General features: G+C 36.6%; 1 protein-coding gene across 1 annotated transcript in view; it reads left to right on the forward strand.

Moving 5' to 3' along the window:
• Positions 1-27,645, forward strand: part of TRPM3 (transient receptor potential cation channel subfamily M member 3) — a 258,088-nt gene that overhangs the window by 128,858 nt on the left and 101,585 nt on the right. Inside the window, exons 4-6 of the mRNA XM_062513646.1 lie at positions 6,372-6,585; positions 7,893-8,017; positions 14,144-14,315. Of these exons, the coding sequence (XP_062369630.1) occupies positions 6,372-6,585; positions 7,893-8,017; positions 14,144-14,315 (511 nt within the window). The remainder of the gene's footprint in view (positions 1-6,371; positions 6,586-7,892; positions 8,018-14,143; positions 14,316-27,645) is intronic.

Genomic DNA, 27,645 nt, shown 5'->3' on the forward strand with positions numbered 1-27,645 from the left:
GAATGGAAAAAGAGACTTAAAATCTCAGAAAACTAAATAACAAGCTAAAACTTAGGGATGGATAAAGACAATGCACTTATTGCTGGAAACTCTCCAAATTTATTTTGTCAGACTAGAATCAGGAAGTTGCACATGCCATCTCTTTGTAATCATTAAACCCCACTCAAAATTTGGGAATAAAACAAATTCTTTATTCATTAAAAAAAATCTATAAAATCTCCTGAAATTTGATTATTCCACTAGTGGGAAAAGTGCTTTAAATTAAACAGTCCAGTAAATATCTCTCAGATGGGTTTTGTACTTGCTTACCACCAGTGAGAAAAATAGCATTCATAAGACCAAAACAAAAATAAGGAATCTTGCATAACCATTTAAAAAAAATGGATTAAATAATTTTGTTCTAATGTGCTTGCCACAGAAAGCAGCATGAAGATGTCTTTGTGTTCATATGTCCAGACCCAAACATTGTTTTAGGGTAGGCTATAGTCAAAAAGCTGCCTAAGTAGTTGTTTCAGTTTTATTAATAGAAAATTAAACTCCTACCTTTGCATTTACTGGGTACTGAGATTTTCCCATAATAAATAAAACTTAACAAACCCAAAGCTTTCCGTGGAAGCCAAGAATTTGCTCAATCAAAGGAACCCACCAACGTTTTCAGCAGAGGAAGGAAAAAGAAGACATTGTATTGATAAACTAAGGTTTGGGAAAAAAGGAGCAAGTACATAGTAGCTCTTGGAAATATTCTTGTTCAACTGTACATTCTCAAACCACAATGAAAAGAAGCTGATCAGCATGTGTAAGGGAAGAAAGATAAAGGGGAGAAAACATGGTAAGTTTATTCCTTTCTAAAAATGTGCTAGTAATTTTCTAGGTACTGGCTACCAAATAACACTACAGCATGCAAGCTGTTTTTTGCTGGCAGTCATGGTAGGTTTATTTTATGCCTATTGGCTAATAAAATAACCTTACAAAGCAGCAAGATTTGGCAAGCTGACCAAATCAAGGGAAACCTCCTCAAGGGAAAACATTGGCATTAAATGTTCCACCTGTTCCCTATTTTTTTCCTGAAATGGATACCCACACATGAAAATTATTAAGCAAGGAAAACACCAAACTGAGTAGTATTTATTTTCTTGGTCTGCGCTAACAGCAAAATTGTTAGATTTTTTTCTGAATTGAACTACAAAGAATTAGGTGGGGCTTTTTAATAGGAGCCATGACCTTAGATTTATAACTGGGAAACCAGAAGTCAATGGAACGGATTAGTGCACACAAAATTATAATAACAGATAATTACTTTCTCCAAATTTTTCTTCATTTGAAATATCAGAATGAGATTTTAATACGAAATATATAGTAAATATAAATATACTTTCCACGATGCAATATTATATCAGTTGCCAAGAGACAACAACAAATAGATGTTTAGCTGCAGAAATGAAAATTATACTGAAATTATAACAGAACACATGGATTTGGAACAAAGCAGCAAAGATGTAGTTTTCCATATTGTAAACCACATGGTTTACATGCCACATGGAACAAAAATTCCCAAACAGCATGACTTTTGCTAACACCACGGAGTTGTTAAAATATCTGTAGTGCAGCTGCACTATCCTTCTTAAATCAATAATGTGAATAGCTCAATAATTTGTGCAGGAAATTATATAGAAACACATAGCTGAGATTAACTGGTTAACAAGATCAGTTACTAAAAAGACCTTTTCTTCAATTTCTTGCAACCACAGATGATCCTGCAACAAGACTGTGGTGTTTAGATCCCTGTCAATCTCATATTTTCTTTTCAAGTGACTCATCCCATTAATATGTAAGAAACGCAATTAACAATTTTGCTTGTCTGCATTTATTTTGTTTTTATAGCAGATTTTCAAATTTAACAACTGTAAAAAGATGTGAGAGGGATGTGGATGTGCATAAATTTTGTTGAGGTTTTGCAAATAAAATTGATAAAAATACAGGAAAACTAATAAAATATGATCTGCTTACATTAGTTGTCTCTTTGCAGTTTAAGAAGTAACATACTTATCCAACTTTATACTAGCATTTTATTAAGTCAGAAAACAATTATCAAAATAATGTGAGTGATTACATCCTAGTTAAGAGCAATAGTCTGAAAAAAATTGAAAGTATATTCTGTTCATCAGTGTACCAGTTAAGACAATCTTGCTGTGATGCATTTTGCACTGCACTTGTGAGCAAACTAAACCCTTATTTTTAATATACTATCTGCCTTTGCACACACACACACAGCCTTAATGTTCTCTCAGTAATTAGTGGGCCTGGATTTTCAATAAACTTCTTTAAATGATTGCTGCTTGCAGAACTAAAATTTCTTTCATCGTGGGTTTTCAGGGTTAAATGGAAGATGGCTGTTTGAAAAGCCTTTGGTGAATTAAATAGATTCCTCCTCATTGAATGCATTTCAATGATACATTTCATATGCAGAGTAAAATCCTAAAATAAGTTTGCAGCTGCAAAAGAAAGGAAGTTTACTTCAGTGTTATCTGCTTAACTTTTCTTATGGTACACAGAAACATGAAAACAGCAGTAGAATTGCAATGAACATTAACAGTTACTCATACAAAGTTGCTAATACTCAGATCCTTTAAACTTCATTCAGGATATTTGGAAGTCAGTCGCAAAAAAAAAGATATTTTTCTTGGTTTAAAATTAATTGAGTTTTATAAAAACTTCATTAAAGGGATGCCAAAAGTCATCAGGGCTTTTGAGAGAGAAAAAAAGATAATCCTATAACTTGCATAAACCATGAAAAGGCAGCAAACATTCTTTCTGTTATAGTAAATTAATTCTTTAAAAATATTTACAGGATTTAAAATGTGGTGTTCTACATGGAGAAAAAGGGGAAATAACACTGAAAAAACTTTATCCAATGCCTTTTAAATCAATGAATCAATTTAAATCAATTTCACTGATTGTTTAGTGGAACTTTGATTAGGCCTTAAGGTGTTGTGAAATATCTTTTACAGAACCAATCTGGTTTCAGTCTAAGTAGCAGGGTTTTTTTTTTTTAATTCAATGAGAATTACATCTATTTTTTTATGAGGATCCCACTTTGAAGCAACCAGTCTTTAATTTGAAGACATATCTGAAGTGATAGAAACTTAAATGTTACCAAAAAGTAGCACAGGAGCAATGTTAGAGTGCAGATCACAAAATATTGTCTGAATAGATTTACTTTCAGAAATACAACAAAATTCTGAGTCACTGTAATTTATTCACTGACACTCTTATCTGAAATCATCCACCAAGTACTTTAATGAGACATCTGTGCTTAAGTAAAAGAGTAGTAATTCTATTCCTCAGGAACTTTGACTTTTGCCCTAGGGCACTGGAGTTGAACTTCGAAGTGTGTGGCTCTTTGACTAATGGTGGGCATAGGTTTGTTTTAAAGAACACTTGACAAAAAGTGGAACAACAATTAGCAACAAATGCACTCTTGTTAACTATCACTGTGCTACTCCTGGGATGAAGTGGGCAGTACAGCTTGAGCTTGATTCTTTGTCTTTTCACATTCTGTGTTGATGCCAGTCAGGTCTGTAGGTTCTGTGATTCAGAACTGTACTTTTGCTTCCTAACTTGCCCGGCTTTGCTGACACATAAAAACTGAATCCATATACTTCTCCCATAAAGAAAGGATTAAATCATTTCCCGTTAGAACTGATAGTTTCTACAGCTGACAGGTACACCAGGTAGGGAATTTCAAAGCACAACAGCATAGTGGTTTGGTTTCAAATAAAATTTTGTATCTGTCTCCAGAGGATATAGTAAGAGAATTCAGGAACAGCAGAAATACTCATTAACATTCTAAGCAAAAACTGATAAGGCTAAATATTCTATTACAAGGTTAGAATACATTAATTTTTGTTACAGGTAAAAGTGGCATTAAAGATGTGATTTATAATTTAATGTAAACTTTTAAAAATAGGATTCTCTTTTGGAGAATCTAGCTAACATAATCAGTAATGACAAAAGAGTAAAGTATGCCGAACTAAAAAATGCCTTGGTAAAAGCAAAAATTATTCAAATACTACAAAAATTGAATGCTACACAAAAAAGAAAAATCATGTTTGGCTTCACTGCCAAAAACTTCCAAACCAGTAAATCTTGTCTCACTTGATTTAAATTTTAGTTTACATGAAAAAACTTAGATTTGTAAAGTAAAATTATCCTAAGTATAGAAGGAGCTTGCCTGCAGTATAAAAAGCAAGCAGTTGCTTCCAATACAAGCTGTCTGCATTTCAAATAAATGCAAGAAAATACTTCTTCACTTTATAGATTTGTATTTATTAGAATTAAGAGGTCTTGATGTATAAGAGTAACACATAGACTTAAGAAGGTAGGGACAGTGAAATCACACATTCTGAGGTATTTATAAAAAGTCTAAAGAATCAAAAAAAAAAAAAAAAGAAAAACAAGAAAAAAATAGTCACTGTCCAAATAAGATAATATACATCTGGTGTCATTTGTGCCTTCATCCTAATATTATCCCAGATGATGCAATGACATATTTTTGACCTATTTGTACGGCTATTGCCCATATGAATTCACCTTAATTATCTTCTTAAGACTTAAGTCTGTCTTTACCAAAAAGCAGAGTAAGGTACCAGTGATTCCAAACCAAAGACTCCATCATTTGACCAACAGTTTTTGCGTAGGCCCCATGAAGGATTTTGTCTGTGAATGCCTCCAGTTGCCCTTTGCAGCCTCAGATCTCCCTTAAGACATAAAATAGGGAGAAAGGATCATTCTTACTATAACTCCTCTGGTGTGTTAGAACTCTGACAACTCTCAAATCCCAATTTAAAAATTATTAATGTTTGATCGAGTCGATGGGATCAGGTGCCATACAAGATTTCATCTCTCACTGGAAATTGACTGAGTAGCTACTGAGGAGGCAGTTCATCTTTATTAAAGAGCTTGACAGACATGAATGCTGTGTTTTTTATGTCCAGTAGCTGCTATGAGTTTGCCAGTTTGCCTGGCTGCTGCAGAGAATATTACTGATGCACTGGGGTGAATGTGCATTCCCAAATTCTTGATCAGACCCACCAATTAATTGTGGAAACAGGCTTCTGCTTCCAGAAGTGTTGACAATAGGTGTTTACTGTGCAACAACCCATTCTTGCAAAAAATCCTGTTTCCTCTGAAAAATGTCAAATCCTTATTTCTTGTTCAACTAGAAAGGAATCCACTTTATTATTGTATGGTATTGCTAAAAAATAACAAACTTTTGGCAATAAATACTGATTAGATATGTCTAAAACAGACAAAATTATTATATAATATGTGTGGATATTATACTACCTGCCATGTCACAATAAACAAATTAGGACTAGGTATTCCTCAGGCTGAAGGCAAAGGTATACACCGGATGTCTGTGCTGACATCAGGAGAAAGACTGCTGAAGTTGCTCTACAAACATTGTCTCAATCAGAAGTTTGACAGATGAGTGCTTTCTGTGACTTATTTTATTTTATTAAGAGGGTCCTTCCAGATCTTAGCAACTATAGAAAGAGTTTTTTCCTGTTTCAGATATGTAACTAGAAATCAAAAAATATCACTTGTCCTGTCACAGGTTTTGTGAAACAGCAACTGAAAGAGCAGGAGAAAGGCTTGTAACAGACAGAGACTGTGTGACGCGGTAGTGCTGTAGGAATTTTGAAGACAGTTGTTATCTTTGAGCACATACATGATCTCTCTGGCACAAATTGCTGAATGTGTAGCACAGAACAGCCAGCAACTGGAAATGCATTGATTTGTTTCACAGCCATTTTAGGATCTAGAGTCTTCTAAAGCAAGATTATGAACCTGTACAAATTGTACACAGTTAGCATTCTTTCATCTAGAAAGTATCAGTTTAGTAGTCTTGCTCAGTTATACTTATGTGTGCTTGAAGAACTGAGTTTTTAATCTGTTATTTCTTACCTTTTGAGGGTTTGACTTCGTTAATTTGAAAAAAAGGTACAAGAAAATACACAGTTGTGACTCTGACTATCTAGGTCATCTTTGGCAGCCCTCTTACATTTTTTCTCCAGTATTTGCATTTATAAATTGTAGACATTAATCTTTCAAGCATTGCTAAGGATTTTGAACCAATTAATGTCTCAATTTCTTAAGTAAAGAAAATTATCCAGCCTATGAATTGCAAGTGTTCCATTATTCCTAGTTTCTTAACTAGAAACTAATTATCAGGTGAGCAAGTAGTTAATGGTTTTGTCATTTAAAAAAAAAAACAAAAACAAGTGATAAATTGAGCACAGATAATATGTGTTAGAAATAAGTGGGTATAACCAATCTGTTTTTCTCTTCTATTGCTCTTGTTCCTGCAGTATGTACGTGTGTCTTTTGACACAAAGCCTGACCTTCTTCTGCATCTGATGACCAAAGAGTGGCAACTTGAGCTCCCCAAACTTCTCATCTCTGTGCATGGGGGCCTTCAGAATTTTGAACTTCAGCCAAAACTCAAACAAGTCTTTGGAAAAGGACTTATTAAGGCTGCAATGACAACTGGAGCATGGATATTCACTGGAGGAGTAAACACAGGTAGGGGCAACATTGAAATAAAAGCACAGTGGCATCTAAGAGACTTAATCACAAAAAGGAAAAAAAACAAGTAGGAATGATGAAATTAGCCATTCTGTGTTTTATTTTATTAGTCATTTATGTACTATGTGAAAACACGAAAATGCCAAGTTCACACTAACCTGGCAGCTGGTATAAAAGGTTTCCTAAAGTATGAAAAGCACATTTTGGAGCTGAAAATAAAGTCTCCTGTGAGGCAATTGTATTAGTGTACCTTCCAAGGAAGACTTTCTAAGATCAACCATAAGTTGCAGGAACAGACTACTAATCAATGTCCAGCTCTTATTATATAAAACTGAAAACACATTCATCCAGAAAAGAACTTTATTTTATTTAATCCAGTGACCCAAAGTATTAAAGGAAAAAACCTCTGGTTTTTGCATGTGGTGGGGAAACTTCTTACTTACTTGTAGAGAGCTCAACTTAATTTTTTGCTATTACATTTTCATCTAGAGCAACTTCTGCCATTTCTAGTCAAAGATCATCTTAAATCACTAACTGAGAATCAGATAACATCTGCAGCAAAGCCACAGGTCTGCTTCAGTGCAGCCACATCCCAAAAATAGTTGTTAGTAGACAGATTTTAAAAGATTATTTTATTAAAAGAAAGAAGGAATGACAATGGTCCTTTGCACAGAGATACCACTGAAACACTGCCAAAGTGTTTGCCAGTCTATAGGCAAGTAGCACTTGGAAGAATTCTGGGGAGCAGCCATTCTCTCTGTACTAATTTCTGTTTTCTCACTGATCCCCAGGGTGAGTTCTAATACTCTGCTGGAATCTACCTCAAATGACTGAATTTGTTTGGAAAGAGAGGCAAAATAGGTTCATCACAGAATAGCATGATTTTTTCACATTTCCATCCTTGCTGGGAGCATTTGTGCACAAGCTGCCCTTCTGAGGGAGTTGGGGAGTGGGGGGGCACAGTTAATTCCTATGCTTCTTTCTGTGCTTGGAAGTACACAAATGCTTGCATGCATATGTGAGCACAAGTGCAGATAAATAAGCTGCAGTCAACTGTCAACAATCCCATTCTTCTTTCTAAAGCTGTGTATTTTTTTCTTGTTACTTCATTTAGTAATTTTTGTATTTAATAAAATGGATTCACAGAAATTAATAATAAGAAGCAGGAATGTATTCTCAGCTTTATTTAATGGTAAGGATAGGCACAAGTACTCCCTAAAATAACAAGTCTATACTAAATCCATATGATAATGAAGAAAAAAGACATAATTATGAATTTCTGTTTTATGCTTTTTCTTTTCCAGGGGTCATTCGGCATGTTGGAGATGCCCTGAAAGATCATGCTTCAAAATCTCGAGGGAAGATCTGCACTATTGGCATAGCTCCCTGGGGGATTGTAGAAAATCAAGAGGATCTTATTGGCAAAGATGTAAGACCTATACAGACATAGGTGACCTCCAGTATCTATAAACCTTCCAGTTATTTTTCCTGCCCTCTCCGTCCTTCATTTAGAAATTCCTCTTAGAATTATTGTCTGCAGCAAATAGTCAATATATACACAGGTTTTCCATTAGGGTTGATGGTGGGTTTTGACATGGCAACAATAAAAATTTCTGCACTTTATGTTCCTTAAAAGTAAATTATAAGGGCAATTAATTAGCAGCCATTCTTGAAAATATACCAAAGCTTCATCCTTAGAGCTCTATGAACCTGGAAAAGTGCTTAAGAAAACACTGATTTCAAAACTTGAAATATGTTCCCTCCCCTACATTTTTATTGATGCAATGTTGAAAGGTCTTACTGTGTATTGTAGGCAAGAGTGACCTCAATTTACCTTCAGCCACTTTCTGAAGGACAGGCCTGGTGTTTCTCCTATATTTTCACACCATCCTTCTCTTTTAAAACTTCGCTTTAATGCAGCAAGGTTAACTCCTAAACTTTAAATACATAAATAGTTTGTCTACACTGGTTATTTGTTACCTGAAGCTTTTCTGAACTCGTTTTTTTTCCTCACTTCTGGTTCATTCCTAAGATGTCTGTCTGAGAACCAGTGACTATGAGTGGAAGAGGCAGTTTTCTATCTGTGTAAAGAGCTTCTTTCTTGCCTTCATTAGCCTAACCCATTCTTCTGTGTATGTTCCGCATCCATGACCAAGTTGGGAAGGGGAAGAAGATTCAAGTATCTATTAAGTCAGAGGAGTTACAATGATTGTAAAGAAAATTATCCAACTGGAGTTTATTGCAATTCACTATGGAAGTATAGCCGTTGAGGGCAGTTGTATTACCATGGAGTTTTGTACTCTACAAAAACTCTACACAAACAAGCAGGACCAGACTTTGCCATAGTTGTTCTGAGTCACCAATCAACTCATCTGAGGTACAGTGCAGCAGGCAATTAGCAGAAAAATCTGAGCACTAAGATTCATTGTATCTTCTTAAAGAAGTGTAATGTATACATAATTTTCAAATAAATAGTCTTTAGTGATTATGCATGGCGTTCTGGAAACATAGCAGAAACAAAGTTAAGAAAAACATAGAATTAGCCATGAATTTTGGAACATTTGGAACATCCCGTTTATTACTTTTTTCCTCCTGTTGCAAAGCGACCCCAGTTCTCAGGTAGTCAATGCTTGTTTAAGGGGATCTGGAGCCTTCTTTTGCAGAAAAAGATAAAAAAAAAGACTTGATTTCCCAGGTGCTCCAACCAAGTGGATCAGCTCCCCTGACTTCTGATTTCTTTAAGCAATGTTTTTCTCTAAATATCCTTCCAATTAAACAGGAAACCAAGAAGTTGTACAGTAATTTTATTTTTAAAATAAACAACTTTTATAAAAACAACCTTTCTGATTAAATCATAAAAGAATTAATACTTTGATCATCAGATAGAAAGTGAAAAAAGTTTAATATAAAGTTACAGCTAACTTGGGTAAGGTCTTCTATTAATGCAGACACAATAGATGCATTATGTCTGTAGGGTTACAATTACAGGGTCATTACTAAGCACAAAAACATTTCAAAATATACCTTTGATAGAAAAAAATTAAATTTATCCTCTCAGTTTCCTGGCCCCTAATATTTTTATAAAATTATTGATCAGTGGCATGATGTAATGCTAAAGCACTTCTGGTTTTATCCATCTCTGATGCACATGTATTGACACTGCTTTATGCTTACTGATATCAAATTTCATCTTCCATTTTATTGCCTCATCAGGCTGCTTTATGAAGACTTTAGTCCACTGAAATATTTATAAGCTTTTCACTCTCTAATTAATCACAAATCCCTTACACCTGTGTTGAACAGAATATAACACAGCTTGACGTAGGCTGTTTATGTCACTAAATCTTCTTACTATGAGTCTTCACAAAAATTACCTTTTCCTTCTCACTGTTTTCCCACCCTTCCCCCCAGCTTTCCTCAGTTATTTAGGCCTCAAAGGACTTTTTCTCTTATTCAGTGCATGCAGTTTCTTTAGAAGCATTTGTTGAGGAAGCTATTTTGAAAGCATTTTAAAAATCAAAGTGTGCTTTATTGATTGGCTCATTAGAGGTGAATACTGTGAAATGAACCAAGAAGACGAAATGTAAATAGTACCAGAAGCATGTAAAATGAATCATCATTAAGCAAGAAACAAAGGCCAGAAAGGATTATACAGGGAAGGGGGGGGGGGGATCAACCAGTAGTAAAAGACTTGGTGAACTCTGGCATCAATGTGGATTTATGCCTATATGCAGTATGTCTAGTTAAATTATAATCAGAACTGAAGAGTTATAAAAACATACCCTTCCAGCATCAGATAGAAGCAGAGGACTGTTGTAGCCATGGGATTTAGAGGCACAGGAGGTGCAGAGGGGGAGCTGTGGTCATTGCACATACCCCAGTGCAGGTGGTCTCCCTGTGCTTCATGGCAAGGGAGGCGTGCTCAGCAGAGGTGTTCCTCTGCTAGTGCCTCAGCCCATGCCTGGCCTGATGCATCCAGAAGCCACAGCTGAGGGGTTTAATTATATTTACCAGCCCTTCCAAATCAGTCAGCCTTTGAGAGCCCTGGGGGACTTCGTCAGAGTCATAGAGAAAAGTGACCCAGTTAAAGGAAATATTATTGCTGTTTGCTATTTGTTATATCGTGATGATTAAGGATCCCTAATGACACATGTCTTACTCTTAAAAGCAATATAGCAGAAAATGGTGCAAATCTTAACACTCTCATATTCTAATTTAAAAACAAAGGACTTGAGGGAGTTAGTTGCCTCATTTTCCCATATATTCTGATAGAACTGAGAAAGAAAAGTGGCTTGCCCAGTCTTGTAGAAAACTGTGATTATAAATAAATTTCTTCCTACACACAGAGCCATTCTCCCTTCTAAAGGAGTACACTTTGTAAGTTGTTGTAGCATGCATGTCTTTACTTTCAGGATCTGTTATTTTCTCACTTGGGTTTGGGTTTAATTCCAAGTCACCTCAGTAGGAGACCCGGGACAAAGATAAGAACTGGCATATTTGTAGCATATGTGGAGAGTTTGGACCATGGTACTTCCAAGAACCTCTAAATTAAATCAGAAACTACACTGTTCCCTGGTATGCTCCAGAGCAACAAGGCTGCAGAAATGACTTGATTTTAACAGCTGCTACTCCTTGAGAAGCAAAACATGCATCTCTTTCCATCTCTACTCTGAGCTCACTGTTTGTCTCAAGTTGTTTGCCTCCACATAGACTGCTCAGATTAATGCACTGGTTCACATGGCATTTGCAGGCTCGTTGTCATGGTGAGTTACCCTGAGAGGTTTTTCAAGTGTCTATGTTGTGTGTCATGTGCCTACAGGGAATCTAAAGAGAACAATGCTTTTCACTGAAGATTGCTTCCACCTCAGGGTGCAAAGGCAAGGGCTGGGGTCAACCCAGCCCCTCACCTATTGACAGAATTCCCTCAGCCCATGCAGCCCGAGTACTGCTCCACAGCAAGGCTGCTGTAGCATTCATTAAACTGTATTTGGAGGGAGTGTCTTGAGCATTCCTTTCAGCTCTGAAGAGGAAGATGTCAAGGGACGTTATTTCCCTATTGTCCCTATTCTCAGTGCAAGGTTGGATGAGACTTTAGGCAATCTGGTCTAGTGGAAGGTGTCCCTGCCCATGGTGGGGTGTCTTTAAGGTCAACTGGGCGATCTTTAAGGTCACTTCTGCCCCAAATTCTCATATGATGCTATGGCTGTAAAAAGATGATGAGAAGACAGCTTAAAGTCAAAGTTTTTCCCAGCTATTTAGCTTACCTGTAAAATGCAAGGGGTTGAAAAAAACAGAGGAATGAAACCACAAGAGTCAGAAATCAAAAATCTGCTGAGTGTTGTGGAAGAGCAAGTAATCTCAAGAAGTAACCAGAAAGTCTAGGATGTTCTTATGTTTCTGAAGATTTTGTTAATCCTTTTCCCAGGAAGAGTCTGACAGTGTAGTTTGAGAAATTTTATTGTCAATAAAACGAATTCATATGTTGAATTGTGCATGCTATGAACAGATCAATTGAAAATAATTATAGTCTCATTTTCACATCCATAACATTTATTAACAATGTAATTAAACTTGTAGCTAAACACAGAACAAAAGCATAGCCTTTTAATCTGTTCTGCAGCAGCATTACTGAGTCAATATAAGAAGGCTTCAGTACTGCAGCTCATTAGAACTGCAAATCAAGCTGTCACAGTTAGAAGGTTTTGAGCTGTGGCTCTCAGGAACCAACCACAAGCTGTCAGTAGAATTGTGTGCACAGAGCCTGTACTCATACAATGAACAGGCAATTCAAGGGATTCCTTTGCTGTAAGGCCTTGTTGGTGCCCATTTATTGAGAAATGGGGTGGGTATTAAAAGATCTGCACTGTTTTAATTTGATTTTATTTGATTCCTAGGGTGTGAGAAAGAATCTTCCTTTTCTTTCTGACAGTCACATGGAGTACGTTTTCTGTATCTGTAAAAGTTCGCTATTAAACACATTCCAGCAGTGTACTGATATTTGTTAAGTCATATGCAGCTGTAGAATAAATTGGTATAAATGGAGCATCAAAAGAAACAGCATTAAAAAAATCTGAGCCAGAGCTATCACCATTTCTCACAGAGTATAGTGCACTTCCTTGCTATTGGCCAGCTGCCCTCTAGGTCTTCTCAGACCTATTCCCTCCCTTCTGCAGGATGAAGAGCTTACAGAGTACCCTTTGCATGACAGTTTATGACAGCAAAAGAAGTTTGTGTATTTCTCCTTACTGGCTAAGAGTTGATAAAAGTTAGGCAGACATTCAAAAGTGAAAATAATGTTTGTTTTAGCCAGAGAGAGCTCTGGCTAAAGAATTGCTAACACGCTATTTTTAAAGAATTGTGTCTCAATTAGAGATCTCTTTAGAGTTACAGAGGGAGAAAAGCTTAGGAATAAATCAGTAATTTATATTTCTGTCTGCAAGCATTCGTGTCAGATTTTGAGTGTACATATTTGTGCATTGAAAGCACAAGACCTGAAAAATTAACAATATCAGAACTCTGAAGAAAATTCCTTGCAAATGAAAGATAGCCCAACTGAGTTTTCTAACAAGTCATTACAGCATTTCTTCAGCTTGGACTTAATTTTACAGATTTTCAGTTTTGTCTTTCCAAAAAGATAAGACATACATAAGAAAAGTGGGGAATAGTATTGCTAGAAAACCCTTGAAGTATCAGTCAGAATGCCTTGACACAACACCAATTCTTTTGCTGTGTTAGTGCAGTCTTACTTATGTCAATAGACACCCACCGAAGCAGTTGGCAGCCAAATGTGGCCCCATGCTCATTTTTGGTCTGTCTGGTGGCTGTGAGTGGGGTAACTGTGTCAGTTTACTCAGTGTGCTGCACAGTTTCTCCTGACAAAATCAAATCAAAGGAACTGAAGCAAACTCCCCATTCAACACAAACTTTCTAAAGCTGTTGTGAACACAAACAACTGCCTTTTTACTGATACTAGGAGTGGGCCAATAGCTTTTCCAAGAAAATTGAAAATGTGGTGTGATATAATGTGTAGATTTCTCCAAGATTGGAAATCACCTGTATTTGTGTGTCTCCAGCGCTGGTGGCTCTGGATGAGCCAACACTCGAGTCATGATGCTGGGTGGGGTCTATGAAGGAAGAATCAGAGAATTTGGTCAGAGCAAGGTGAGATTTTACAGCAATGCTCGGTAGTCAGCAGCAGACAGGGTATACAGTGTGTGTGTGTGTGTGTGTGTGTGTGTGTAGTCACCCAGACTTCTGGACCACTGACCATTAGCTGGGTTTTAAAGGAAGCAGTGAACATTGATACTATTGGTATGGCAATATTGAAACAGATTACCATGGAAAACCCTTTAAGCCATGTCTGCATCTGCAAGGGCAGTGTTAAGGTAATTTTCTACTTTACACATAAGAGACAGTGAAACTCAAGGCCAGTACTTTAATTTTGATTTTTTTTTTCTTTTGTTTCATCTTGTCAGCTCGTATCTTGTAATTGATTTTGTTCAGAGGCTATTTTCTGTTTAGTGTACCTTCTTTTTCCTCTGTCTCTAAAATGCAGGTGGTCCGACCATACCAGACGATGTCCAATCCCATGAGCAAGCTGACAGTGCTCAACAGCATGCATTCTCATTTTATTTTGGCTGACAATGGTACTACTGGTAAATATGGAGCAGAGGTAAAGCTTCGTAGACACCTGGAAAAGCACATTTCACTTCAGAAGATAAATACAAGTGAGTAACATGTTGCTTGTATTGCTTCATAATTGCAAAAACCACTCAGTATAAAGAAGCAGTAATCCTGAATATTTGGGGGAGCAGTTCTACTGTCTGTGGTGACCATAAGCTAAGGAAAGCCATTACTAACAAAGATAATTTTAAAGTGCGCTGGGTAAAGGCACAGCACAAATGGCTGGATTTGTTTCTGCTGAGTTTCAAGCAGTACTTGCTAAAGTTCATACTCCTCTCTGGCCTTTGGTAGTCTCTCTTCCCTAGAGCTCTGTAGAGTTAGGTTCTCCTTTGTTCAATGAAGAATAAGGTGAAATTAGTACTCTTAAAGCAAAGAGTGACAAAAATGTAACAAAGAGATTTTTATTATAAATGTTTGCAGGTTGAAGAGACACTGATATTCACAGGCAGTAATAGTGCTCCACAGAAGTGCTGCTATACCTTTGCACTGTGTTTTTTAGTTTCTCCTAGGCAGCTGTCATTAGCCAAAGCAGAAGCTGAGTTATGAGGTTAGGTGCTCCTTCCACTTAATCTTTTGCAACCCTGATGATATTGCATCATGACCAGACTGGAAGCCCCAGTTTTTGTCTCAAAGTTGTATTTTTTTTTTCTTTTCATGTACCACTTTCCTACCTAAAAGAAAAAAAAATAATCACATAAGTAAGCAGCTCTGCATGGATAAAATAAAATAAAATATGATATCTCAATATTAGTATTATTATTTCTGTAGTGTAACCACGCTTGATGTTTGATGTTGTGTACACATGTTTTGAGATGGGAACTTAATTTCAATTTTATTTTTGTCTCACAAACAAACATTAATGTTGTACCTCCATAACATTTCTGTTGGAATGAAAACAGATCTAGTTTTTCAAAAGTGACCATATGTAGCCTTTCTGCAAACTGCTGTCTTCAAACAGTTTTGAGGAATGGTGAAACTTTCTGTAACATAGGCATATGAAACTGGAATGAGACTAGGAAAAGCATTTAGCTTTCAGTCATCAGATGAAGAGGAGTTACAGGCAGGCCCAATTGGGTGAACATAAACTAGAATGTTCTTCATGCTTATGTATGATGAATATAATATAATATATAGTATATATAATATATAGATGAATATAGTATAATGTAATATATAATATAAAGTGCTTAAATTAAAATTATGTGCCACTTACAGCCTTCAACACCACTGCATGAGCTCCACTCACTATAGGCTTATTGTTGTTTGAATATCACAGTTATATTGCTTTTTCTCAGAAAGCACTATGTAGATACACACAAAATGCATAAGAATGCATAAGTGCATCATAAGAAGTGGGTGCATGCCTGGGAGCTTCCCTAGCAGATGAAGATAGTATAATCTAATCCTAGTTTGACCAGCAACAAAAAGGCACATTTGAAAATGGCATATCATGAAAATACAAAAATTTGTGGCACAAATAGCAGTTATTTTGAAGGCATTTAAAGGAAAAGTGTGAGCTGTTACAGTTTACAGCACAACATTTTGGTGGCAAAATCTTATCTTAAAAAATAAATCTCTTTAGAGAGGTTTAACTTAATTCAGATTTAGTCAAGAGGCTTATCTTTTAAAATGTGAATGATGGATGAAACTACAGACTTCAGTGGTTCAAGTCAAATGTTTGCCTGACTTCTTCAAACATCTACAAAAAAAATGAAGAATTAATTTTCTGTGGTTTCTTTCTTCAGTATGCTCCACACACAAAAGTAAACATCCTCCTTTTCACTCTCCTCCATGACAGAGACTCTCCACCATTTAACCACTCCCTCCCTCTCTTACAAACACAAAGGTATTTGGATATCACAATACTTCCTCAAAATAGAAGTGAGAAAAAATTATTCAAAAAGAAGGCTGCCAGTAAGATTGGTGCATCTTGGTTCAGTGACATCCAGAATGTTTCTGCAATGTTTTGTTCTTCTGTGCTTTAAAAGAGGGTGGCTGTGTCCTGCCCACCCTCTAGTTATTAGGAAGTTGAGCATATGGACGAGAAAGCCCACCTGCCTTGTTGGGTCAGCCAAACAGATGGCCAATTTCTTTACCCTTATTTATAGCAGAGCAATGCAGAACCTCCATCCTGTGCATGGCAGGGAATTGCTGCCAAGTGATTTTTGTCCAAATGGGATTCTGTGCAGCCATGCATGTATGTCTTTACTTACCATATTCCAGTTGCAAGAATGTGGAGTGGGGAGAACACTGACAGCATCACAATTTTTTTTTTTTGTTGGGGAGTTAGGAGAAGGTGCAATTTTTAGTTAATCACTAAAAAGAAAGCCTGCTCTAGAAAAACAGAACAGATTTAGGAACTCCTGAACAATTGATAACTTTTTATTTCACAGCCTGCCCCTCGACAATAATGGTAAAAGTAGATTTTATTCTTATTTTTAAGCCTGCCTGAGTTTTACATGCTAGGCTTGTCATTTCTTCTTATTTATTTTCCTTTGCTCTAACTATGTCTTTCTGCAGTGCAGTGATAGCTCTCCTGCATATTTGGGGTCACATACTATACAAAAAGGAAAGCTTTAAACTTGTTCTCACATACTAAAGACACAGAAAATGGCATTCTCTTCAAAGAGACAAGGACAGTGGCAGTCTCTTTTATAAAATTTAAGGCTAAATTGGGCCATTAAATATGTCAGATAATTCTGAAAATCTCAGCTGTTTTTGTTCCTAACATGGCATCATTATCAGTCATTCAGCAGTATCTAATTTCCTGAATAAGTGTACTATAAAATAGGAATAAGAACAGAAATAATAATAGGAGGAAGAAGAAGAAGAATCTCCAATTATGCCCCTTATGAACACTAGGGAAAAGATTTTACTACATTTTTAGGTTTTACCACTTATGTTGCTCTTATTTTATCCCTCAGCAAATACTCAGGAGCTAAAAAATACTTTTCAGACAAGCAGAGGGTGACATTTGGGGCCCTGAGCCTGCAGGTTCAGCACAGAGTCACTCAGTTGTGCAATTGCCTAGAGGTCAATTTGATGCTTTAATGCTCAGCACAGCTTTTTCTTATTTTCACAAAGGAAGACCATTTCAACATAGCCCAGCAGCCTTCTGAAATGAACCTCAAGTTGTCTCAAAGTCCTGGAGTTTCAAAATGCATCACTTTGCAGCATGAAATGTTGAAAGTAAGAACTTTTCTGAAATTATTTCAGGATCAAAAGAAAATATTCAAAGTGATCTGATCAGAAATATTTCTGGTTTCCAATTCACACAAATATTTGGGTCCTGGACTTTTTCCAGAATTTTCAAGGCACAGAGATAACTTGAAGATATATACTGGAAGGAAGCAAAGATATCTTTGTAACTATCTCTGCCATAGAGTTTATTAGTGCAGCATTACATGGTTAATTCAGTAGCTCATGTAAAAGTTTTTATATTGAAATATGGAGCCCATCCTATCCCAAAAATATTGCATTAACAAGCAGAAGATTCCCAGGATAAGGGTATAGAGATTTTTAACATAGTAAAATGCCCCAGCTCAAAAGGGAGATGCAGTAATTGGAGGGTGGTTGTGTTTCCATCTCTGATGCTGTGCTGCCACAAAGGGGTCTACAGCATGTCAGGCTGATATAATCCACCACTGCCAGTTTACTGATTTCTGATCCACTGCTTCTGGAAGTGCTCAAGAGACTAAACTCTGTCTCACTGCCTTGAACATGAGACAACTCACAGCTCTCTGTAGAATGACAGATTACACATAGACTGGAATAGACCTCTGAAGATTCCCAGTCTGAGTCTCTTCTCAAAGAATGAGCATGCTCATCTTACTCTTATGCTGAGTAAGTTCACCTGTAGCTTCATTTAGCCAATAACCACCAATAATTAATATTCAGTCATCTGTAAGCACTCCAGCAAAAGGTTTAGAAACTTTCCCCAACCCCATCACCAGTATGTTATCTGATGCCCACAAACTGCTATTATTGGACATTTTCCTTTCAGAGGAAGGAAATCACCCTATGAAGAAAAACATGTCTCTGGCACCTTTTTAACATCCCTGCAGATAGTTGTAGGACAGGAATAGGATAACTTCTTAGATTCGTTTTCAAAAGGTTAAACAAGCACTGCTGTCTCAAACTCTCCTCCTTAGGCACATGCTGTAGGCCACGGCAGACACTAGCATCTTCCCTCTGGATGCTCGCCAGTTTCTCCTCATCCTTCATGGACAACCCAAACCTGAGTCCACTGCTTCAGTTACAGTCCTGCTAGTGATGAACAGAGTGAGCATGGGGCAAAACCCCACACTTGAGTCACTGCTGCAATGTAGCCCGAGTGCCTGGCGTGCTTTATGTGCACCAAGAGCAAGCTGGTACCTCACATTCATGTGGGCACACTCTGTAACCCTGAGTCCACGACATAAGGATATGGTTATCTGATTAGAACAACAGATACAAGTTTTACTCTGAACAGCCATAATTTACCTAGGAATTTTTTTTTTGAGAATGAACACAGAAAATTGCAATTTATGTAGGATTTTTGAGATTTGGACTTGATTTCCCTAAATATCATACAAGTCTTTACTAAAATCAGTTTAAAAGAATGTAGTCTAATTGATTATAACAATAACTAAAAGTCATTAGGCATCTGTCCTCAGGAGATAGTCATCCATGATATTTTAGGCCTTGCATTTAGTTATTCTTTTTCTTAAGGTCTTGTGCATCTCTCAGTCTCATCTCATCTACAGTATTCCTTGGTTTAAGTAATATTGAAGGGTTGTGTTTCAGTGCTAAACTTTATTCAGAAGGAATAGAAGGACTTTCTTCTTTTCTTTTTCTCCTTTCCCTGATGCCTGGGAAGTCTTCAGTACATTGTAAATTCTTTTGTACCCTTTACAACTTTTTTTCCCAAAATATTGTGTACTTAGACCTTCTTTCCAATGGGTCACAATCGTGCAAAGAATGTTTACAAAGAAGTTGTTTGAAAAAAAAAAGAAACAAAAAAAACCAACAACAAAAAGAAAAGAAAAAAAAAGAAAAAAAGAAAGCAGAACAATTTTCACCAGTATTGTCACTGGTTTTAAAATCAGTGGATATCTTATGATCATTCAAGATGTAAAAGTGCAGCTAGTCTATTTTTTCCCCATCCTGTGGACATACTAGTGGTTAGTACAGAACAAGAACTTAATGTGTCACCAGACAGATGATATAATCTCTAAAGAGAAAAAGGAAATTAATGAAGCACCTGATTATTAGAGATTACCTACTGCAAATGCTCCAATTATAGCATTCCTGGAGACTACCAAACTATTTTTTCAAAGTGCTATAGAATGGCCTGGTCATTTGCTAAGATTTACATCATTACCATTTCTGCAGAAATGCTGAGTAATGCAATAGTCACATCAGTCATGCCTTGAACCAGAAATATAAAAGAAAACTGTCTACAAAATGTGCATTGGAAGTTACAAGTCATAAAATATTCATTCTTGCTACTCCACAGATGGTTAGATTAGAGTAATTGCCAATGTAGCAACTCAGCTAATACATTGGATCTGAGGACTGTTAATCGTTTCAAAGTCACTCCATCCAGTAGGTTGACATGCCATGGGTTTCATGCAATTTGTGATTAGATAGAACAATGCTTTCTCATTAACAAGTGTGGTCTAGAATTACTTCATGTTACATAAAAAGGGCCTCTACCAGCACTTGCAGAATCTTCAAAAATCCTACCTAAATTTTCTCCATTTTGGCGCTACACTCAAGTTTGTGATTTTATAATATGCAGTTCATTCCTTCTGCTTGCACTAAGGCCTTCCTTTCTTGTGATATAGTTGTTGCTATTAACTGACTTGTTATTGCTGACTGAAATGTTCTCAAGTCCTTAAAGAGCTTACAGCATGGTTGCTAAGCACATTCATCACATACTTTCTTTAATAAGAATGCTCTTACTGGAGCAGAGGAGCAAGACAAGGACATAGATTATTTATATATATAATGATCATTGTACACTTCACATATGAAAGCTTTTAATTTGAATGAAAGGTGTTGTGAATTAATAAGAATGTTGTGGATTTTTCTTTAAAAGAACATGTATTTCAGCAGAAGCAGAATTTTGTCAGCAGAGTCAGAATCTGGACATGACACAGCATACCACACCCCAGCACAGCATAGCATGCACTCACAGCATGTTCTTGTGTATGCATAACCACTTGGTGAAACATACAATCATTTTCTGTCTTTCATGTACGTTTCATGTCTTACACCACATACATGTCAGTAATAAAATTTGTGTTCAGCATGTGTTAGGAAGGAATATGTAAGGAAATGGCAATGTAGTGGTTCAAAGAGCAGAATAAATAAACTTTGTGTGATATTTGTGTACCTGGCAAATGGCCTAGAAAACATATTGACCACATGATAATGACATTTGATTTTTAAATCCAGATATTTTCCTAATATTGAAGGCTTCATACATCAAAATATTAAATCTTGGTCAGAAGACTGCCAGAATTTTCTGTTCTCTGTAATTATCTGACAGAGGTTTAAAAATTTTAAAATTTGCTTTGGAAATAGATGGAGTCCAGTCAGTGTGGCAGTGATGATCAAATTGGAGTTAACAGTTGCCATCATAGATTAAAATGTAAAAAGATCTAATGTTTCCTCTAATAATTTAAAAGATGACCCATTACTTGTTAGATTTCTGACATTTTATATTATTAGACAGAGCCTCTGAGAAGTAAAGAGGCAAGTGAAAAGAATGAAATGAGGCAAAAGGAATTCACTAACATGAGGAATGAGGATAACAAGCATATATAATGTCACCTCACCAGCAGGAGTCCAGGCTGTGCTGATGAGAAGGGAAGACTTTTTTCTGCTATTGAAAACTCCTCTTGCTTCATAAAATTAGCTACCACCTTCTTCTTCAGAAACAGTTATGTGGGGAAAAAATGCAAAGGAAAAAAAAAAGTCCTTTTCTTGGATTTTAACAAATCCATTTCCAGGATAGCCAGAAGTAATGTAAAAATATGGATATGTAACCAAAAACATTTGAAACCAGAATGTTGAGCCAGAGGATGTTAAAGGCAGTGTATGTTGAATTGGAAATAGACCCCTTCAAAAAAAAAAAAAAACAGAAAGTTTGAAGTAGTTTTCTTTATTTTTTCATCTTTTTTAAAATTTTCAACCTTTTATAAATCTTTTAACCTATATACTCTTCAGCCTTTTTGAAGCTTACAGGAACCAGTTTACTCTGCTATGTCCATTCCTACACACTGAAGCATGCTGATATTTCTGAGACAGATGACCATACCAAATCCTTAGGCTGTGTAGATCCACCTTGTGAAAGTAATATTCTTCTTTTGAGCAGTGCACTTCTGGAAGAATTGTCTCCCAGACCAAATAGGACTTTATGCAGAACTTTACTTTTCATTATCATGCTGCAGTTATTCCTATTTTAAACATGCTATTTTGTGCTGAAGGTTGCTCTTCCTCCACTATATGCTGTTTGAAAAACAGACAGACTATAGGCACTGGAACCTGTGACCTTGTATTTAATCTTTCTTCTTTATAGAGCTGGTTAATGTAGTTGAGTTTTGGTAGGCCTGTGAGAAAAAATTACCTCTGACTAAGGAATTGATGGATAAAGTTGGGTGATTTGATTAGGTAGAGAAGGCAGTTTAGATAGTATAATTTGTCGACAATATCTGTTCATGTGACCCGTGGACTTCCCTTTGTCATCCTATGCCTGAGAATATATGAAGGGGGCTGGGAAGGCAAAGGGACGTTCAACTGTCATCACTGGCACCTCCTCTGACCATTACATCCTCATCAAATGCATTGGAGTTCTCATTTGATTCAGATTTTCCTTCATGTTCTGTGCAGTCCTAGATATATTTTCATAATAACACAGCCAGGAAGATCTAGGTACAGACCACTTTCTAGGAGAGGAAATCTGCTGCAAGATTGAAAATTTGACTCCTGTGAAATTTCAATAAAACCCAGAACTGTTTGAAGTTTCGTCTCATTTCAGATTTTGCTAGAGACTGGAAATATAGGTTTTTTTCATTAAAAGCATTGTGATGTTTGTCGATCAAGCACTGGAGACAAACTTACCTCAGAAAGGATTGAGAAAGCACGAGGTTAAGAATCATTCTTGAAACACAAAATAGATCCATGCAAGTGGATCTATAAATTCCTTTCACAAACTTGACTTTAAACAGATGAATTTGTTTAAAACACATGTTTTCATGTGATAAATATGGAAGAAAAAGAGGTCATTTCAGCTCCATAATTTTTGGACATTTTAGATTTATTGAATTTATAAAGCTGCAGAACTAAGAAATACTGTTTTAGAATGCATTCGCTTCAGCCAAATTTCTGCAGTTCTGTATCTCACCTGTTGTAGTTTTCTAAAACAGGTGAGAATAGGGACAATTTTCTGAGATTACATAGAGTCAAGTATGTTGAAAAATAAGCAAAATATGACAAGGAAAAACACCTCAATATGTAATATGATGTAGTGTAGAATTTGGTTACTTTACAATGCAATAAATTTCTAAGTGATCCATATAATATGCGATAGTGCTCGCATCCAAAGGGAGCCAGGGGAAGCACCAGGGAAGATCAGGCAGAATGTAAATTTCTGAAACTGTAGTTGCTGCTGTGTGTCTTGGGCCATTGCCTATAGGTGGTGAGCTCCAGGAAGACTGAAACCAGATAGGTCCTCTGGTACTGCCCTAATAAGCAGTTGACTGCAGGGACAGGTAGGGTAAGTGTTGACTGAAATCCACAAAGGGTCTTGTGTGTATGTGTGTGTGTGTGTATGTGTCTTTGAACTCAAAGTGTCAGCTTTGAACTGTGCATTGCCATTGTACAGAAGGTAGCCAAGTGGTTACTCAGATGCTTGTGAGGCTCACAAATCCCAGGGTTTAGTCTTACATAGGCTCTTCCCATTTCACATTTCTTCTGAGGACTCTCTGAACTTTATCCTTCTGCAAAGATGACTACAAAAACCAAAAGAAGATACCACAAAACTTTTTTTGTTACCATGCTGGATTTCCTTTTGAGAAGTTTTCAGTGTCAGTCCAGTATTAAATAAATATATGGTTCCAGGTGTTGAGTCCACAGATTTGTCTGCCAAGGATGGCAGGATCAGTAGGTAGATTTAGAGAGGTAAGGAAGGAGAACTGAACAAATATAATTGAGAATGAAAGCATCAAGGTAGATCAGGATAGAAAGGAGAAGAGGCTGGGACAAATGTAATACAAACATACTCCTAGCAAAGAGGAGAATTAAAAATAGAGGGGATAAAATAAGATTATGGATTAAGCAGAAGGAAACAGAGGAAGTGAAAACGTGATTGTGCAACCAAAAGAGAAATTATAAAGATAAGAATGCAGAATGAAAGTGAGCATAACAAGGGGAACAAGGAGAACTAATGAAAACTACAAAGGAAAAAAGCCAAGATGAACAAAATAAAATTCACAGTAGTGATTTTTATAAAAATAAAGGAACATAAAAAGGAAGTTGTAGCAAATTATATTAAACAAGCCTGTATAGAAAAGTTAAAAAATTGAAAATAAAAAAATAAGTCAACTTGTTGGGAGCTTTCCTTTTTTAGTAGCGGTTGTGTCATTCCATCACACCTAATCCTATCATTCTGTGAATTTCGGGAACACAACAAATATTGTTAGACTTTTCTATTGGCTCACCAGATCAGTAGTATTTCTCTAGACATAGGACAGGCAATGGGTCTCCAAACAAATGGAAATTCCCATTAATTTCTGAATATAAAAACTATTAAAGGTGTTCAGAAAAGAGTAGAATGTGTTTGACCCTTTATTTATTTTTTTTTTGGTTGGTTGGTTGGTTGGTTGGTTTGGTTTTCTTTTCTTTTGTTTTTTAATCTGTAAGTTTCTCTCCTTTTGTTACTGAACAGTTCTTGTTGAAGGACTAAAAGAAATGCCCATGTTATCTTTGCCATGTCTGGAATAAGAAGTTCTGTTCTAGTGAAGATGCTGAAGACAGGGGATGAGGAAAAGGGAAAGTTGACTGTAAGAAGTGCAGCTATGTGAAATTAAGTTTGAACTATATGTGACATTTGGGAGATGCTCCCAATAAAATCCACCATTCTTTTCCATCATCCTGTTAGGGCAAGATCTACTTCCTTTTTTTCCCGTTATGATCACATAGTAGTTAATAAAGTAATTGTTCTAGTGGTAAATATATTGCAGCTGTGATTTGGAGAGCTGGAGCATGCAGATACATTGTATGTGCAGGTGTTCTTACCTCTTTTGCCTTTTGCTATTGATATTTTAGCCAAAAAGGTGTCATATACATCAGAAAGTGTTTCCAAAAGGGCTGAAAACAACTGCCTAGAAGAAGACTCAAGTTGTAATGTTATTTCAGTGTAACATAATGTGAAGGATCTGGATTATTTTAGGATGTTCTGTTATCACTTAGCCTTTCTGAGCTAGTTGGGACCGTAGGGAGTACCACATAGATGTCCAGAGGTGAAGCAGACACATTTGTGTGGTCAAACCTTTAGACTGTTGTAAATCCAATATAATTTTAAATCTATTTAAGTATCACTTACCCTGTGGTTATACATGCTCTATTAACAGCCAAAGAGCAATATTTGATGACTCTGTATTACTGTAAAGCAAATATCAGTTAAGGAATTAAAAATTATTTTCCTCAATCTTTTAGGCTTACACCAGGAATTCTGCTTATTAAAATTCCAGGTCATGTTTAATTGTTTATCCATTCTGTGTAGATAGCTTCCACTAGGATATCCAAGTGCTATGTAAACACTTGGACTGAAATGTTTCTGGAAGCCACAGGTTGTATGTCATGTTTCCTTCAGCTGTTGTTAATACATCACACTGCTGCATACTCTGCTTGTCCCATGAAGCATAGGAATGGCCTAAAAATTGGACTTCTAAGACAGACTTCTTGAGCTAAGGACTTCCTTTCTTTTTCTTTAAGCTACCAGAACCACTAAATTCTCATATAAGTTTCAAGGCACCTTAAACCTCACAAAAAATTGTAGAGGAAATGCTAATCTGCAGTGTTTCAAATACAGATGTATAAGTCTTATTAGTCAATTTCTCATCAAAAATCATAGTTCATCATATATATTTAGGTTAAAACTAAGATCAGATTTGATCAACATGTAGTTTAAAGCTGTCAAAGTTCTTGTAACCACATCAGTATTGTTATTGAGCTTCACAACAGTTTTATCAATCGTCTGCTCACAATTAAATGAGACTTTCTACAAAATACCTCAAATAAACAATCAGTGCATTAAAAGGCCCTGGATTATAACCTTGTATGTTGTATTAATAAGGTGTATCTGAGAACATGTCATCTGTTTGATGCAATTAAAGTTTTCTACACTGTGGAGCATTTGTGCAAAATGGTCAGTCTTCGTGCCTTTCCGTGCACTACACACTGGCAAACACTTGTAGGAACTATAACATGGATATATGTGTTGATTTGTATCTTTGGATTGTTTGTTTGTCAGTCAGTAAGAGAGCATTGAGTTTACCACTAACAGAAGCCACTGTCCTAGGAGAATTTTGCAGTTAGAAAGGTAGCTCTTGCCCACAAGCTGCAGATCTTTTGTGGGATGTACACAAGGTAGTGGTGTGAAACAAATCTAAAGCTTGTCATAGGAATTTTATACTGATAAGAGTCTATTGTCTCATTATCTGTGATAGGCGCATGCAAATATGGGATGTGATGACCAGTGGAGAAAACTGCTAATTTAGATACCCCACCATCTGCAGTACATCTGGGTCCAGGAAGATTAGCAATCTGTGGACCTGGAGGGTAGGCCTGTGCAAAACTGTAGAGGTTCCTTGACCATGCAAATATTCCTGCTTTCCTGAAGACCCTAGGAGCCCTTCCAGCTCAGTGATGCCTCACACAACCCTGTATGTGCCTGGGGTGGGCTCAGGTTTACTAGGAAGGCTGAGACTCCTGTTCCTACTCTGCACAGATGAGCAGTGTGTGCCTCATCAGGAAAAGACATTGAGCTGTCAGGTTGACATCTCGTGCACCCTGTGAAGGTTTGTGCAGGCTTACTCTGCCCCTCCTCTGGGACGGTTTGGGCTTTCTCAGCATGTCCACAGTGACTCTGACTTACATGTAACCTTAAGCCTGATGTTCCTGCACTGCATCCAGCCTCTGGAGATGTTGCTCTCCAGCTGTACATGTGAGCTGTGACACACTTTTCCAGCTGTATGCCATTCCTGTGATAGTTGCTGTGCAGTAATTCCTCCAGGAGGACAGACACAGGCCCCAACATCCCAAACAAATCCAAATAATTACCAGATTCTCCAGTCAAGATATCCTGAAAAGAGATTGAACATACGACAACTCACACCAAAATGTCTGTCCTGATGAAAGAGTAAAGGTGGCCAGCAGAAAATCAACTCAGATGTGCCTACCACCACCCAGTGTTATGATACTGAAATTAGACACTTCTCTGTCAGATTAGTCAACTAGAGCCTCTGTTTCATTTGACCGAACTCAGGGCTGTATTTACAAATAATATACAATGTAGTGATATGTCCCAGTTACTCTTAAAACCATGCTTAAAACCATGAGTAGTAAATGCATTTTGTAGTAAATCAGGCATTTTATTCACTTGTTGGTCTACAAAAATGTGGGTAACTCATGCTTAGGTCTTCACTAAAAGAATTAGTAATTATTTATAAGACATTTATACATTATTTATAAATAAATTCACAGCATAAATTATTCATGTTTTTCCAAGAACTGGGAAAACACAATAGGGCTTCCACAAAGCATTGTAAATTTTTTTTTAGTCCCTTTTCATACAACACAGATGTTATGCAGCTTTTCCTTCCTTCCATTTCCAAATTCATTCATTTCTTCTAGTTTATTATTTTAATTTACATCCTTATGCTTTACAAGGGGATGTGTATTTCCCCCTTATGTGTCAAAGGGAAAATGATAGGGCTTTTTTATATGTTAACAGGAAGGCCTACAAGTGCTATTTGGTGCACACTGGGGAAAATGTTCTGATGTGTACATACTTTCCTGGAAGTTGTCAGAAAGTCTCACTGGCTCTGCTGCTGACCACAAAGACAATAATACAGTAATGAAGCTTTAAGCTGACTTAAGTCTTTCGCACAATATTGCAGTCAAATTTCACCAGCAGTATCCACAATAACTGACTGTGAAACACTAAGCAGTGTTATCTACCCTGCAAAACTCCATACTTACTGATATACTCAAAAATTATTGTTTTAGTAATCAGTATAGGAATGAGCCTCTTTGGTACTTTCTTTTTTTTGCATGAATCATTATATTGAGCAAAAATAGCGACTTATTTTTCTGTATTCCATT

Source organism: Cinclus cinclus, chromosome Z (genome assembly GCF_963662255.1).
Source record: "Cinclus cinclus chromosome Z, bCinCin1.1, whole genome shotgun sequence".
NCBI classification, from domain to species: domain Eukaryota; kingdom Metazoa; phylum Chordata; class Aves; order Passeriformes; family Cinclidae; genus Cinclus; species Cinclus cinclus.